General features: G+C 40.6%; 2 protein-coding genes across 3 annotated transcripts; one reads left to right on the top strand and one right to left on the bottom strand.

Moving 5' to 3' along the window:
- Positions 1 to 2,178: 2,178 nt before the first annotated feature.
- Positions 2,179 to 7,539, bottom strand: lman2la (lectin, mannose-binding 2-like a). Of its 2 annotated transcripts, none has more exons than XM_062554180.1 (9): positions 7,328 to 7,539; positions 6,850 to 6,968; positions 6,595 to 6,712; positions 6,409 to 6,491; positions 6,092 to 6,124; positions 5,365 to 5,526; positions 4,980 to 5,094; positions 4,103 to 4,225; positions 2,179 to 3,725 (listed from the first exon to the last, which is right to left on the bottom strand). In XM_062554180.1, exons 1-9 carry the CDS (start codon positions 7,443 to 7,445, stop codon positions 3,580 to 3,582), a joined length of 1,017 nt encoding a protein of 338 aa, XP_062410164.1. In that variant the 5' UTR covers positions 7,446 to 7,539; the 3' UTR covers positions 2,179 to 3,579. The 2 variants fall into 2 exon arrangements, with proteins under 2 accessions (XP_062410164.1, XP_062410165.1); XM_062554181.1 differs by having other exon boundaries at positions 2,179 to 3,722.
- A 1,670-nt stretch (positions 7,540 to 9,209) lies between these two features.
- On the top strand, positions 9,210 to 16,347 carry mtfp1 (mitochondrial fission process 1). Its single transcript, XM_062554612.1, has 4 exons — positions 9,210 to 9,342; positions 11,522 to 11,649; positions 13,234 to 13,466; positions 14,163 to 16,347. The coding sequence occupies exons 1-4, from the start codon at positions 9,273 to 9,275 to the stop codon at positions 14,227 to 14,229; spliced, it is 498 nt and encodes a 165-aa protein (XP_062410596.1). The 5' UTR covers positions 9,210 to 9,272; the 3' UTR covers positions 14,230 to 16,347.
- Positions 16,348 to 16,500: the final 153 nt, after the last annotated feature.

The following is a 16,500-nucleotide window of genomic DNA, read 5'->3' as shown; positions in this document are numbered from 1 at the left end:
AAAAAAAAAAACAGATGACCGACTGTCGTATGCTGCAATAACCCTCTCTTTGTACGTCCTCCCTGATGGCCCGTCTAAGCAATACTCTATACTCCACTACTTGTTGCACTGTAGCCCATTTGGCAATATGTCATTTTCTTTGTTTAAAAATAGATTTAAGCAACTCTACAGAATTGACCGAAGACTCAGAGTGAAACGAACACGTGTTCATTACTGCGCTGATGTGTCCTCAGAGTATAACTACATTTCTATTATTTCCTCGGGGTTTGAAAAAAAAAAAAAAGAAAAGAAAAAGAAAAAAATATATAAACTTCAGAAAAGCCATTACTATTTTGTTCAGGCAGATGAGCCCATGCGGTGATTTATTCATAAGCTCATTCTTATTGTTACGTGTTGGAGTGAAGTGACTGCAGTTCACAATGGACTTGTATCATTGTTTTTCTCAAGCCCCTATATGTTGCTGCAGTGTGATGATTCACTGTGAGTAACCCCTCTGTGGTCTCCATGAACACTGTTGGATGCGTCCAGCAAACCAATGTCTGATGTCATTGCCTTTTTATCAATCTCAACTCCTCAGGCGTTTGTTTATGGGATGACGTATGATGTGTACTACCAAGCTCAGTCTCTGTGGTAAGCCTTTTTTGAGTTTAATTGCAACCACTTCTACATGTTTTGTGTGGTTTTGCTGTGCTTGCAGGCTGTCATTGCCACAACCAAGACATGGACAATTATTTCTTGGGGCATCGATCGTCAAAGATACTGTACCCGATGCCATGCTATTTTAAAGGATCAGTAATCATTTCTTTAACATGTATCTGTTATACTTATCTCATACAATATGGGGCTCACATTTAGTTTTTGTCGTTCAACAATGTTCAGCTAAACAACATATATTCAGTACTTCACACAATGCTTGGTTTTATGACTGATATTTTTAATTGTGTCTTTTTTTCCCTTTGTTTTTGTTGGGTGGTAGTTGTCAGTCAAATGCCAATGTTGTGGTTGGTTTTTGTGTGCAGAATGAAATGAAATGCCAACGTGTGGGGTAGGAGGGCACTAACAGGAAATAGTTGCTCACAAGCACAGACTCATCTCACATTTAATCCCCCCCCCACCCTAAACAACGCCAAATAAAGAATGAGAGGAGGAAAAAACAAAAAAAGAAGAGAATACAAGCACTGAGATGTGTGGAATGTTCTAATCCTCTGGTTTTAGTTTTAAAAAAAGAAAAAGAAACAAGGTCTGCTGTGTACTCTTTTTGCTTATCATTTGTATTTTATTTTTGTAATAAAAACAAATAAATACATTGGCTCTCCAGCATCTCGTCGTCTGGTCTTTGTCTCCAGTCAGCAACTGGAGCCTCCCAGCACTTTCCACACCGCACATTAATGGCCCTAACATCTAACAACAAGGAATTATTCATGAGGACCCCCCCTCCTCAGTAGAAGCAGCTCTGGCCCATATCCGGCTATGATCTGGGCCAGATGTGCTCAGAGAGCTGGCTGCTATCGGGAATAGAGAACAATACAAGGACACACAGTGTTTCCCTGCAGCGCCTCGGAGATAAAGTGGGCTTTCATCTGCTGAGGGGAGACACCATTTGTCGTGTGGGACACACTGCGTGTCACGCAGGCTCACGATGGTGATACTGTTTGCTGATAGACTGAGCATTTTGGATGTGGTAAATTGAGATGCCATGGTGAAGGTAAATTTAACCTTGTTTACGAGGAGACAAAATATGATGTTTGTGACGTGGTCTCTATGGTTGTAAATCTTCATTCATTGGTTAGTGATAACTTGACAGAATTACTGGAATTACAAGGGCCACCCAGATTGTTCCAGAATATTCAAAGAACTATTATTTAAAAAAGACAATGTGTCCACGTTATAGTAGTTTACTGTAAATAACAACACTTTGCATATGTCTCCTTTTAGGGTATAGATAGACATCTTGTTTGTTACTTGGTGAACAAGCTATCATGATGACATGCATTCAGATCTACCACACTGAATTATTCAGTATAAAAAAAGATCTGGTTCAGTTGCCAAAAACACATGGAAATGCTGCCCCCATCTGGCCAGAGGAGGGAATGACACCAGATATGTTCATTTCAAAACCAAATGCAATCCCTCTAACACATTACACATTAAGTGCACACTACTTAACACACTGTATAACACATTTTTATTTGGGAAAGTGATGATGGCAGTAGGAGAAATACATCACACAGGCACACATAATTGCAGATGAATGTAAATAAATAAATACACCAATACATAAATAAAGATAAATATAAGGCTTGTAAACAATATGTGCAGTGACCAAAGACATGATTTATCACTCCTCCAGCCTTGTTGGACACTAAATCACAATCCTCTCCATTCAGTACAGCATCAGTTTTTACAAGTTACAGCATCAAACTTGTACCAAGAGAGGCAGACCTTTGAGAGAGAATATTCTAGAAGACAAACAGAAAACAGAAAGTGACTGGCATAAATCCTCGAGGATAAGACTTAAACCCTCAGCTAGACTCCTGAGCCCTTCTCTACGAGGTTTGTAATGTACAGAAAACAAATTCATAGAGCCATAATTAAAAACAAAAATCAGTAAAATGACTTGTAATGAAGGCAGAATGAAGGTCACTTATGAACAGCTTACTACATAAGACAAAATATTCTCTGTGCTGATAAGCTCTGTATCATAATTCATATTCAAAATGAATTGTATATTTCTTTTTTTGCAGTGCTCACTCATTCAGCCATACACATTTATTTACTTGGTCTGTTTTGGTATCTATGAAATATTGTTAAAAATCTGGGTCTTCATGCACAACCACATTCAGTATCATAAGCATCTGTTGCATAATAAATAACACAAAATTAAAAGGCAAAGCAATTGTCTTCAAAAGGAGTACAACATTCCCAATGATTCCTCGGGATGACTTATCATGGTAAATGTCACAGCTTTCATAGGAGGCCCTTGTACACTAGATTGCATACTCGATTCAGTTGCCCATTCAGTGCAATATTTTGGAGCTTTCATTGCAGTGCATGACCTAAAATGGATGGAAGATGGAATTTCAGCTATTCAGCGCAACACAGAGCTGAGGGGCCCTTCAGTCTACTCAATAACACTGGCACACTGCCACAATATTTTTAGAAGACAAATCTTACAAAACCTCAAATTGGTCTTTCACTAAACAGTTCAGCAAAATTGTCACTCTAATCATTAAAATCAGTACCAAAAACTGCAGGAAGATGGAAACAATCACCTGCAAACTATATTCTTGTGTCATCAGATTGACAATCTCACAAGACTGAAGGGGACCAGTTGAGAAACGTCAGGTCATCAAAGTGTTTTGTGATTGAAGGGCATGAGTCAATGTCTTCTTCAGAGGTAAAAAAGTGACCTTTGACCCTAGCCCATTTCTTGGGGTCGGCGGTGGGATTTCAGAGCTGTCACTGTGATGGAAGCATTCCAAGAGAGGGTTTCATTTCCTTCCAATCTGTAGTGCTTCTGTGTTTTTAAAAACTGGGTTCTGATGAAGCGAGTTCTGCTCCTTCCCTGTAGAACCTCCCTCAATAGAACCGCTTTCGCCGGCTCTCCGACCAGTGGCTATAGAGAACCATGCCCACCACAATTAGGAGAAAGAGGCCCAGCATGGAGAAGAGGGCCGTGAAGAAGATGGCTACCCCACTCATGCCTTCTTCAGTGGTGTAGGCTGCTGAAGAAGAGAAACAAGAACCGGGGCATCTATTAACATTATTGTGTGGATTATGCCTTCATAGTTGTCATCATCTTTTTAGCAATAGTTATAGACATGGCAGAAGAATTTGCGAAACATCTAAGGCCTTAATCTTCAAAAAAGAAAAAAATTGCATCTACAGTATCTACAAATCATATTGTTGTAGCTAAAATAGCTCATTCACATCCTCTCCTAAATTCAGTTCATGAATGCACTGAACTGTTCTTCGCATGGCCCTGAGGGACAGGACTTAAGTCCCTCAACATCTATCACACTTCATTTACTTAGCCCTGAGGCACAGCTACAGCTATTCAGTCACACATCAGCAGACGGCGGAGACTCCGTAGAACACGTACGTCTCAGGAGGTCCACGTTGTCCACGCTAGGGACCTTGATCTCCTCCTCCGCCTCCTCCTCCTCCAGCTTGCTGCGTAGCACGGTCAGCTGATAGAGCTTCAAGGAAATCAGGTCATGGTTGTCTGCAAACAAGACACACACTTCTTGTTACATGTATGCTAACCATCAGAATCATTCACACAGAGTAAATAATGAATCGGTCGTTAAAGGAAGCGCTGCATTCAGCAAACTTTACATGCATCATGGTCACAATATGGATATTTTACAAAGACGAACTAGTAGCTCTTACAAAAGTTAAACTTAAAACAATAACTGTCCCTCGACTGATAACTTATGTGAATCAGAAGTCCCAATATAAAGGTTCCCATGTATTGCATTTCACAAAGTTTATTTTTCTTTCAAGATGTGAAAAAGGGCAATACAACCTTCTGCAATAGCCACTTGAGACAGAGAGACAGAACTAAGAAACTCATCTCAGTATGCAATTATAGTCTAAGGCTGAATGCCATTTCTCTGTCTTACTCCTTCACCCTTAGTTATGCACGTTCACGTGAGAGCAAGGGCTGTCCCAATTCTCGTTTTGATAGAGGGGTAGGGCTAAGGGGAAGGGGTAGATGTCCCTTAAAACCCAGCATAAGTCATTCATATGTCTTGATCCTATTCCCATATTCACAGACATACTGTACGTTCATTGTGCTAGACCTAGTGGGTGTGTGGGGAAATTTCCAGTAATTAAACAATATCTTAGCTGTTAAATGTCTGCTCAGAACTGAGTATAGAAACAGCTGTTAGAAACTTAATCATGTTATGTTAAAAACTTGATCTTTCTATACTGCTTCTTTAATTACTGGAAATTTCCCCACAGGTGTTCAGTACCTGAGAGGTCTCCAGTGAGAGCCGACGCTCCAAAGTAGTAGCCCTCCGGCAGCCGTACGCCAGGGATGTCCAAACAGTCCCTCCATTCATGCTGGCCATCAATATCAATCATGACCTTTCGCAGCAGAGTAAAAACGCCATTACCAATACAGTCAATACAGTTTGAACAATCGATACAGTCAGTCTGTCAATGACACTGTATAAGGTGTCTGTAAATATGCTTGCATTCACGATCCCACTGTTAAACAGGGTAAATTATCTGCCAAATTATTAATTAAGGTGAAGTGTATAAATGGACCATTAAGACTGTTAACTTATATGAAGTCATGTTCAACTTAGTGTGACTGTGGTCCCATACTCTAGAATTGTTTAAAATGTCCCTTACCGTTAGCCGGCGGCGTACGTATCGGATGAACAGGAAGGTGTCATGTTTGAGGTTGCGCACCATTGCGTTGCAGCCACCTAGCTCTGTGGGTCGCCCATCCCTGTCATGGTCATAACTTATGGTCCCATTCCCAATCATCGCAATCACATATGGGAAAATACGCTGATAAAACAGTAGAGTAGAATATACATCAATAACATCACATAACTTCATGTAATGATTTGCTAAAATAGATCATGGAACTGTTATGATCTATGACATGCATGACAAGCCATACGAGAATTTACATACAGCATGTGAGAACAATGTTACAAAGCATTTAGCACAATAGATTTGATCTGAATGACATTAATGGTAGCAATTTGTCATGCATTATTTATTTTTCATGAACAGCACACTGTAGTGCTGATTTTAAACAAATTGAAATGTGTCCGTGTGATGTCTGTGCTGAATCTGGAACATGATCCAGTGTCCTGTGTGTTATGTAATCTAATCAGCAACCTGCGTCCACTTACTTCCAGTCGGAAGCAAGGCACACAACACAAATGCAGACCACAGATGTGACAGCCTAGATGTGTATGATGATAGAATTCTCATGCAACCAGGCAGTGACTAGACACAGAGGGAAAGGGGCCCTAGTGAGATACTAAATAAATGGATGGGGGGTGTGTGGTGGAGATGTGGGGTAGCATGCTGTCTTCTGGAGTGGGGTGGGGTGCAGTAGTACCTCTGAGCGAGGGGTGTACCTCTTCTTCTGCGCCTAGTTCCAAAAGGGTGCAACAAAACAACATAATGTAGACCCTTTACACAAGTCTCTGTCTATACCACCAGCTAACTGGAACAATATGCCATGTTCTTTTTATCGGGCGGTGCTTTCAACCTAAGTAACACCCACGTACACACACTTATCAGTGCAATAACCTATAATAACCAGTGTAATAACCAGTGCTAACAATAAATGTTTTATGATACACTGTAATGTGTTTTTGATTAGCCAAAGGTAAATAAATGATTTACTTAAATAGATGGAGATGAAACCCTTACCTCAAGGTACTTCTCCTCATTTGGGTATGTGTCAACAAATACCCCAAGACCTGTGAAGTTATCTTGATTGCCAAACACAGGGCCTGCAATGAAACACAAAAACAGTTCACATCTATATTTATATGCTTTGCATCACCTCTGAAGGAACATTCATACTGCTTGACATCCGGTTGGATGTTAATGTACCTGGATCCATACGTTCTTTAGTATACCAAATGGCCAGGCCATCACCATTGAGGTTCTTTTTGCCCTGGCCATGGATTTTGAAGTGTACTTGGAGCTCCCAATCCTTGAGATGGCAAGGCTGTGATTAGGAATATCAAAAAGAGAGACACAATAAGAATCTTTTTCATTATTCGTCACGCTGAATTTTAATACCAGCTTTGAATTTTCCTGTCCTAATTTCACAACTAAGGTCAATTGAATTAAGTTTATACTAACCATACGGCTCCACACTGCCCCCTGTTTACTCTGCATGTCCGGTGTAAGCCGCACTTGGTCGATTGTTACCATAGCATCTCCCATCAGTTCCCAGTGAGAAGAGCCAGATGACCCAATACCTACAGGAAAAGAACGAGACATGGTTTTAAGAAGTTCTCATCATGTAATGAACTAAACTGTGCACGTTAAGCGAATAACATTCCCTCTGTGCGTTTGAGGATGGGCTAAGCAGCAACTGGCACATCTGCTTATAATGAGTAGCCTAGGCAACATCAGCTATCTGCTTAAATACAAACAATGAAACTGTAACTAAATTGCCATTTATAAACGAAAAGGCTAAATACGCACTGCGGTTACAGCTGACAGAGAGTGCCTATTCGAGAAACATAATATTGTGACGCTTTCTGTCAGCTAACGGCCAAGTAGGCTATGTAAGCTACGTTATTGCTTGACAGGCTACTGGTTACAGTGTTACTACCTTGGTATGGTTTGGAAAGAGAGTACTCTCTCTTGAGAAACTCCTCCATTTCATGCCCATCATCTGAAAAGCAAGGACGCGCAATCAGGAGAAGCGCTAAATGTATCCAGCGCGTCATGATTGTTTTATTGTCTTGTTTTATTGACAATTTAGACTCCGATATCTGCCGTGCTTCGATACTACTCCTCGGCACCGGTTGTGTCAGCCATCACTTTCCTCCTCCCACGGAACAGCACTCCGTTAATAGATGTGATTGGCTTGTGTAGTTACATGGCGCATTTCCATTGGTCTTCTAACATGTCTCTGAAGTGTTCTGGAACTTACTCCCCCACTGCTACATTCTGTTGGATATTAGGAATATTAGGCTATAAGGAAAATAATATTAAAATGTTATTTCAGGAAACAGAGGGTTGCACCATACCTTAGGCCTATAATAAACATACCTTGACTAAGATAGCCTATGCATGCCTTAAAGATAGGAATATATGTACATTAAAAGAAACACATGGGCTAAGTTAAAAAAAAAAAAAAATCTACATCACTCTAAATTCTCTGGACAGAAAGTTGGATACAGGCAAAAAGCCAAAAGGGCTGGGTGCATCATCATGGGTGCATCAAGTCCCTTGCCACAGGGCAGGCGTATAAAATCAAGCACCTATAGTTTATGAATGCAGACTGCATGTGCTTGACTTGACTATACCTGTGGCAAGGGAGCTGATGAATTACCGTGTAATGTTGTTGTGTTGTTTCGGTCTGTTTCTTAAAACCAGTTGTGACACTTGTCTTTTCTATTACCAGTTCTCTGTTCTTGTTGCCAATGCATCTGGCTACGTGGGAAGTGAAAATGTCTCATTATCTATAATTCTTCATCTGTAATCTTTGACAGTAGGGTATTGCGCAAAAATTACAAACCTAACCAAAAATGCAAATCAGATCTTGTGCACATGTTATGTTTAGCATCAAGGGACTATCTGTCAAGGGACCATCTGCATAGGGACCATAAACTAAAAATAGTTGCCAAGACTATTATTACAGTGCAGTAGGCCTATACTCTTCATTGGTTTAGCTAATCCTCTGTTTGAGTTTTTGGGACAACGAAAAGTACCGCCTCCACGGCTTATTTGATGTGTTTTCATGCAGAAAAAGACTTGAAACTGATTCTAATTCTTATTCTGATTCTGAGTGGTAACCATTTCGTAGATAAAGAGTTCTACCTTTAACACTTCTCACTCCGTTGTGAAGAGGCAGTCCCCAGCAAAGGGCAAAGAGGGGGGTGTGAAGGGACAAATATTGGGGCAGGCCCTAAATCTCTCACTCTGGCCAATGGGACACTTACTGGATCTAGCCTAAACCTTGCTATTTTTTCTATGATCCAGCTCATCCCCTCTCACCCCCCTGCTGTCCTCTGATCATGTGTCTGCGGTTCACCTTGTACTTAATTATCTGTTATGGTTTACATTAAATTAAAATGAAAATTGGTTATTTCATTATTGATATTTTATAATATTATAATTGGCTATCAATGCTGCTATTAATCCTAATATTGGTGTGCGTAATGTTGGCTTTTCAAACTATTAAACCTTTTTATAACTGATAAATCGGTGCTTCAAGGCTACAGTAGGCTACGCTGCCATTGTACCAAATTTTGGCAAACTGTTGCCATTTGAAAAATGTTTTTTTTTGACAGATATAGACTAAATGTCAATTAGTCTATTAGTAGACTGTGTGAGAATTATTTGCATTATAAGCTAATAAACTAGGTCAAAGGAGAAAGGACAATTGTATTGATGTGGTTTTCTTGCATGATGGTTGATTATTTTTCGCTTTTCGTGTCATTTGGTCACATTCAGATGTACCCTTAAGCCGTGCTGCATTGAGAACAGCTGAACCTGCTTGGGCTATCATACCCTAAGTTAGCTCCTTCACATGTTATGGGATAAGGACCATGGAGGCACCACCAGAGCAAACTAGCAAAGAAGTTGATATATATCGTGACACATGGGTCCGCTTCCTGGGTAATGTATAAATCTGTTTGAGTTATTCATATGCGATATGTCATAGCTAGTGGCCCATGGCTATCGTAACTGCTAACATTAACGTTAAAATAATATCGACAGGGTCATGCAATCCTTGGTTATGAATGGACATGATGGTGATTAACCAACGTAACAGCAGTGACAATGTTATCGGTTCCAGTGTTGCAGACTGCTCCACAAGGACATTGTGTTGACAAGAATATACAATATACAATATTTATTTGTAACTGTTAATGGTACAGTGTTCTCTGTTGCCAAGCTAACTTGGTTAGCTGGTAAGCTAAGGTAGCTAACGTAATGGCATGGGTGAGTCATTTAACTTAAGGAACGCCCATTGACTAACTTATGTTTCACGACTCAATGAATGCAAAAATAAATAACACCACACCTTAATGATAACAATAGGCTTAAACTCAGAGTCACTGCCCAACCGTTCATGGAGTGCTAATCATATCGATAGCCTATGTTGAATTATTGAAGGCTGGAGATCCTATAACGTTTAGCCTAAGTTAAAGAGCCTGAGAAGTAAAACGCCCTTTCCTTAGTTTTAGTTAACATGTGGTTGAGCCATCGTTGTCATCATGTTCAAATGTGAAAAGCTTAGACAACGCAGTCAGAATTGTAACTAGAATCTTAAAGTCTTAAATAAGGGAACAAGCTCACTGGAACTAACCGCAGAAAACCAGTACGCCTACACACTGATTTCCTCGTTCCGTTTAAATATTGCTGCTAGTCAGCGCCATCACTGTTAATTAATTGTAGTCAATAAGCCTGGTTACCAAATAGGTTTTGTGTATCGACACTGCTTTCCTGATAGTGGTCCAAGGTGACTTTGACAACTGCATACTGTTACAGATTTGAAAGCTCAGGCTAGCTATGTCCACCACAGTATAGCCTAACTTGTGCTGTATACCATTCCAAGAGCTCATGGACATTTGTTGACACCATGGCTTCCTAAGGTGGTACACTCAGCACTGTTCAGCAACTGAAAAAACAACAAAACCACAAAACTTCACATTGTTACTGATGTTCTTTATCCTGTAATTAGACTATGGTTATGTGGATTATCCCATTCTTTTTAAACAATGAATTGAATGAATGAATTAGGCTACTTGAATGAACCCATCTCATTAATGTAAAGTGTAGGGTGAAACTCTAGTCCTGTAATGCATTATGAATAGCTTCTGAATTTAATCCATTATTTTGCAAGCATATTGTACAAGAAAAATGTGGACTGGATGTTTTGAACTGTACTGTCTTTTATCATGTTCAGAAATTGCCCTTGTACAGTGCCTTTTGAGTTGGCAGCTGATAAGAAGTTAAGCAGATGACAAGGTGGACCGCTTGTATATTGCATTTCTGAAGATAAAGCCATTCATTTACATTTAGCCACATTGTGGCAGATGCTTTGATCAAAGACACTCTCTTAAATCATGCACATAAACATATAGGCCTAGCACATTTCAATACAGGTACAATTCAGTTTGCGATTCAACAACAGGTAGACAACCAAAGAATAGGCTAGCATCTGTATGAAGGCTACACTCCTACCCCCCTTCCTTGCATAATCTATTAAAACTAGCCTAATATGAAACCTTTAGATAATCTCTCATTTGCATTTTTTTGTGCTTACATGGTTTGCAGAAGGATGGCAGTACAGTCCAAGCCTATCAAACAATCAAACCCTCCAACACACTCATGCACGTGCACTCACACCCACACCACTGCCTGCAAACTTTATTAGCCAAGCTGTCTTTGTGTGTAAGATCAACTGCGGAGTAGCATTATTAAAGGCCATGACCCACTTTCAGGAAGGAAATGTGTCAGAGGGGGTTATTGCTTTTATTAATTTGTCTGAATAAAGCAGCATGTTTAATATAGCCACACGGTTGTTGTCCCCCTGTACGCACGCCTTCAGCAGCTCACGAGCGGAAATTTGAGTTATTACTTTGATATATTCTGGCACCAGCATCTGAGTCCTGCTTTGTAGAGGTGATTGGTGGGGTAGATTTGGAAGCAAGGGGATGGGTGGGGGGTGGGGGGGGGTGGTTATAAATTGTTTAGAGAGGCTACAAACAATAGTGAGGTCATTATTTTTGGGGAGGGTTGTTAATTGCCCTCATTTCTTACTCTGGCATGTGGCGCTTGTGCCCTGTAGGCTATGCCAATGAGGTGGGGGAGGCCTTCCGCGCCCTGGTGCCCGTGAGCGTGGTGTGGGCCAGCTATGCTGTGGCCACGGCGTATGTCACCGCTGATGCTGTGGACAAGGGCAAAAAGGCTGCTGTGGTGAGTATATATGCGTGTGGTGTGTGTGCTGTATGCGAGGGAGCTAATTCTGACTCCTGCTCTATGCTCCTGCTAAGCCAGTGATCCTTGAATGTCGCTGTTTAGGCAACATCAGACTTTTTTTTTGCCTGTTGCCACCTGTATGTATTTTACACATCACGTTGATGATGGAGAGTGTGATTGCCTGAAGAGACTAATATGATGTTATGTTAATATTGTGTTATCATCACGATCTTTGCTGTATGTCATGGAAATGTGCTGAACTGGCTGTTTGCCATCGAGCTTGACAGTATCACATTTCTCAATGTCATATTGTCACATCGTCTTTGCCCTTTAGCTGCGGCGATTGAAAGAAAAAGCAGAGGTAAAGTCCTCACCCTGTTAGTTTCCTCAGAATTACCCAATTTAGTAATAAAAGAATATAGACAATGGGGCTTTGTCAACCGTACTTCATAAATGAGTTTGAATCAAATTAAATGATTCAGTTTTTGTTTTGGGGCTTTTGCCTTTAATTGTGATAGAACTGTGGAGGTGAACTAGGCTGGGTAAACCCAGTGATTGGATTTTGCCCTGCAGCTCAGGCTGGAAACCTCCTGCTTCCTGTCCACATCTTCTGGGTTCAATTACAGACTAGCTTATCCAAAAGGCTCACCCGGATCGTTGGTCTGATTGGTTGAAGGACTATCCAAAAGCGTACTGAGTCATTTGAACTATGCCCATTGATCACGCCTCTTGTGCAGTAGAAATAAAGCGCAGACCCCCCAGACTAATGTTCAATCCTAAGAGATTGAGTTTAGTATGGTGATAGCCAGACTAGAGATGAACAGGAAATGAGAATGGCAGAGATGGGAATAGAATCAGAAAATTACCAGGGGTCAAAATCAAACATTTCAGGTGGACATTTCAATCTGAATGTGGTATGGATGCTACCGTTGCCGTACATAGCTATTTCGCCAAGAAATGCTGTTTTCAACTGCAGCATAGTCTGTTTAGACAAGTCCCTTTACTCAGTGGCCATATTGTAACGCATTTTGGGCACTTACTGGGCATCTGTTTTGGCAGAACTGCGTATGCGCAAGACTTCACGACTCCAACCTCGCTCCAGCTGCAAGATCTCAACACGTGATTGTCACAATGTATTCGTAACATGCCATATGATTGGCACGATGTATTAACTTTTGTCGGCGGAAGAGACGAAATATATGTAGACAACTGCCATGTTTGCGTTAGGAACTAACCCCCATACATTTCTATGGGAGATTCTTTGAGTGCTGTGTCTCCTCATTAGAACGTCTCTGACTGCATTCAGGTGGCTAATAGTGTCTGATAACTTCAAGCACAGAGATTTTCCTACTTTCAACAGCAGAGCTACACCAGGCGCACAACTGAAGTGTTAAGTTTGGAATGTACCCAACGCTGTCACGTCTGGTGTAGCCAGTCTAGTGATTATAGTGGAAGCTAATTATAGCATGCGCGCCACAAACGAAAAGCTTCAGTTCCAGCACAGGCCCGGTGTAGCCACACTGTAAGCCCTGACTGCAGTCAGGTGGCTTATAATTTTTTTTCTCCCCCCTTTTGGCCCAGGTGCATGGGGATAACCCTGGGAAGACGACGCGGGTGGGCGTAGCCGTGGTGGACACCTTCATCTGGCAGGCCCTGGCGTCCGTGGCCATCCCCGGCTTCACCATTAACCGCGTTTGCGCCGCCTCACTTTACCTGCTGGGCCGGGCCACGCGCTGGCCTCTGCCTGTGCGCAAGTGGACCACCACCGCCATCGGGCTCTCCACCATCCCCTTCATCATTAAACCCATCGACAGGTTGGTGTGTGTGTGTGTGTGTGTGTGTGTGTGTGAGAGAGAGAGAGACTTATTGTATATACACATTGACAGGTGTGTATTGTTTGTGTGTGTGTGTGTGTGTGTGTGTGTGAGAGAGACTTAATGTACACACCCATCGACGTGTGTGTGTGTGAGAGACTTAATGTACTAGTAATACCACATGTGTGTCTGTGTGTAAGCAAATGCATAAGAGAGAGAATTGAGGCAACTGACATCTGATACTCATATGCAAATCTTGGCTTTATTGACTACATTTTACTACACTTCCACAATTTACGGCTGGTTTCTAAACTGAGGTCAAATCAACATTAGGGCATGAATCCGTTTATTTTTGTGTGACCTTATTAGCTAAGCCTCTGGTAAGGCATGCTGCTGTCTCTCACAAGCACTCTGTTCCATTAGCCTCCAACTGTCTCTGTCACTCAAACGTGCAGTTGACATTTGTTTTTGAGGCCTTATTCCCAAGTGGTCTCAGCTTCCTATTAACTAAAGCAAGTCAAACGTCTTCAAGGGTACTTGTACACATGTATTTGTAAAATAACATTTGGTGAGTGTTTTTGAAAACATGACTGATTTATGGTGTGTGTCTACAGTATGCATGTGGCACTGACTTTTTTTTTTAATTGATTGTTTGAATGCTGGATTGTACCTAACTTTTGTTGTGCTGGCTTACAGATCCGTTGACTTCCTGCTGGACTCTAGCCTCCGTAAGGTGTATGGTGAGGGGGAGAAGCACGAGTAAACTCTGTCTGAGCCACAGCCATTCACCCCTGACTTCCAGAACCGTGCCCTGGCCTCTGACAGGTCTTTCTCTTGATAACGCCTTCAAGTCGAGGAAACCTCACTGTGAAGCACAAAGCCATGCACCCCCATCTCCCTCCTCAGCTTGTCCTAAATGGGCCTTAAAGTCTCCTCATCAAGGTGTGAGATCAAATGTTATCATAAGTTCAATGTTGTTTCAGTGAATTAGTTAGTAGCAAACATACCGAATGTCCGTCAGAGAATCAGCATGGTAGTCTGCTGATTTGGGAGCCATTAGTTATATATTTGTCTTTAGTGTTTAGTGAACACATGAATGTTTGTAGGTTTTAAAAAAATGGTATACTTGTTTATTGGTTGGGGTGCACGCCAACCAAGGATAGGAATGCTTCTACTGTAATTGCAGTTAACATTAACCTCAGGTATCCAGGAGATACAATACTGGGTGTCAAGGAGAGTCAAGAGTCCAGATATATGTTGACGTGGAACCATTACCCATATACTATAGTTTGTATAATGCACGGAGCATTCTAGACTGTATTTAAACCACTGACTCTTGTACATGAAGTCTTCATGAGATGATGTCAGTCAGTAGCAGCTATGCAGTTGCCCTGGGGGCAGTAATACTTAATTTGCGTTCAGTAGACCATCCCATTACCATGTGACTGGTGAATATTACTGTCTAAGGGAATAGATTTGTCAGACATGTTCTTCTGTAGTTCTGAGGAAATGTTTAGTAACCTCAAAGGCACATTGTTGTCAAATGGTGCCAGATAGTACTCTACGAACTATTAGCCAAAATCTGGATATTGAACACCAAATATAAAAACATGGACATACTGCTGTTAGGTTAATGACACTGTTGACTGCTGGGAAAGTTCAGCAAGACTTTCTGGCATTTTAAGCACACAGACATTGCCAAAGTAACACCAGTTATTCTCTAGTGTCACCTCTGTGCACTTCATACATGACAATGGAAAGGTCATGGGTTAAATGTCTTAGGTTGTGCTGAATTGAATTAATACTGTATGTTGGGTTTGTGGCTGACATGTCATTGAGGTGCTTTAGAACTCCATTTACCGACATGTATCATCTTTTATTAACTTAACCGAAGGCCAAGTTTTAGATTTGGGTTTTGTAAATGAAAAAATCCTGTAAATGATATTGCTTGGCAGATTTTGGGGCTCAAAGGGATTATTATTTTGGATTTAGCCATGGATTTGAAAAAAATATATTTATTTTAGAGGTCTATAATCAGATGATGTATGTGGAAGCAAAATAAGTCTGACTGCACACATCTCACAAAACAAGTGAAGGACCTAGTGAGTAATTTGGAAGCACTTGATGCATGAAGGGAAAGTAAGCATCTTTAGTAATTCTATGAAACATTTCAGTGAAGCAGCCCTTTCCAGGGGTGCATATTATATGAGTGTGCTATGCTATGCAAGGTGTACCAAAGCTGTACGAAACTGATATGCTGAAAACAGCTAAAGGAAATATGGTATTTATTCTAAGTTCTAAGGTTATATGATTTATATATTGAAAGACAACCTTAAAGAAGGGTTGTGCTGTTAAAAAACAGAGCAATAATATTATAAGTAAGTTAACGGTTGGAATTTAAATCCATGTCCTTACTATACTGTACATGTAACACATACCTTAGTTTCAGGGATGTCATGTTTTGTGGTGTTTGCATTTCATTTTTCTATTGTAAGTGAGTGAAGGGATTAAATTACTTTGTTTACATTTCTTTTATTACCAGTATATTCAGTCTTGCAATGGTTTCTAAGGTTTGGAAAATATTTCATTTACTAAGGCATTTTGGGAACTCAAACCAGATAAGCATTTGGCCTTTTCAGCTGGCTTATGCTTCTTATTGGACCTCATTTATGTTTGGGAACTTAAACTGTACATGTTGTAAAATAATATACTGTAACAAATATCTGCAAATAGCACCAAACTGTGTTACAATAAACAATGTGAAAATGTGTTTAAAAATGGCAAAACTGTATACAAAATGTTACAGCTTTTTATCAATGCACGGTTTTATTTTTCCACCTGTAACATGTCATATGTACCATTAAACAAAGACATTTCTGAACTGGCCTGTGATGTCATTAGTTTAATCATTTGTAGTTTTAGGGTATTTTTGGTGTTAGTATTTTATAACGTTTGGAACATTCCGAGTTGTGAAGTTCCATCAGTGAATTAGTGGACAGGCTATAATGAGCACAAATTATAAGATTGATATTTG

The sequence above is a fragment of the Sardina pilchardus genome, chromosome 14, assembly GCF_963854185.1.
Source record: "Sardina pilchardus chromosome 14, fSarPil1.1, whole genome shotgun sequence".
NCBI classification, from domain to species: domain Eukaryota; kingdom Metazoa; phylum Chordata; class Actinopteri; order Clupeiformes; family Clupeidae; genus Sardina; species Sardina pilchardus.
Note: the sequence above shows the minus strand (reverse complement) of the source record. Positions and strands in the feature narration are given on the sequence as shown.

Bases quoted from the DNA above. Each gene is read 5' to 3' on its own strand.
- mtfp1 (XM_062554612.1), top strand. From the start codon at position 9,273: ATGGAGGCACCACCAGAGCAAACTAGCAAAGAAGTTGATATATATCGT. The intron at 11,650-13,233 runs GTGAGTATATAT...CTTTTGGCCCAG, and splicing joins AGGGCAAAAAGGCTGCTGTG to GTGCATGGGGATAACCCTGG. The intron at 13,467-14,162 runs GTTGGTGTGTGT...GCTGGCTTACAG, and splicing joins ATCATTAAACCCATCGACAG to ATCCGTTGACTTCCTGCTGG.
- lman2la (XM_062554180.1), bottom strand. From the start codon at position 7,445: ATGACGCGCTGGATACATTTAGCGCTTCTCCTGATTGCGCGTCCTTGC. The intron at 5,095-5,364 runs GTAAGGGACATT...CTGCTGCGAAAG, and splicing joins ACGTACGCCGCCGGCTAACG to GTCATGATTGATATTGATGG. The intron at 4,226-4,979 runs GTACTGAACACC...TCTTGTTTGCAG, and splicing joins TCTCACTGGAGACCTCTCAG to ACAACCATGACCTGATTTCC.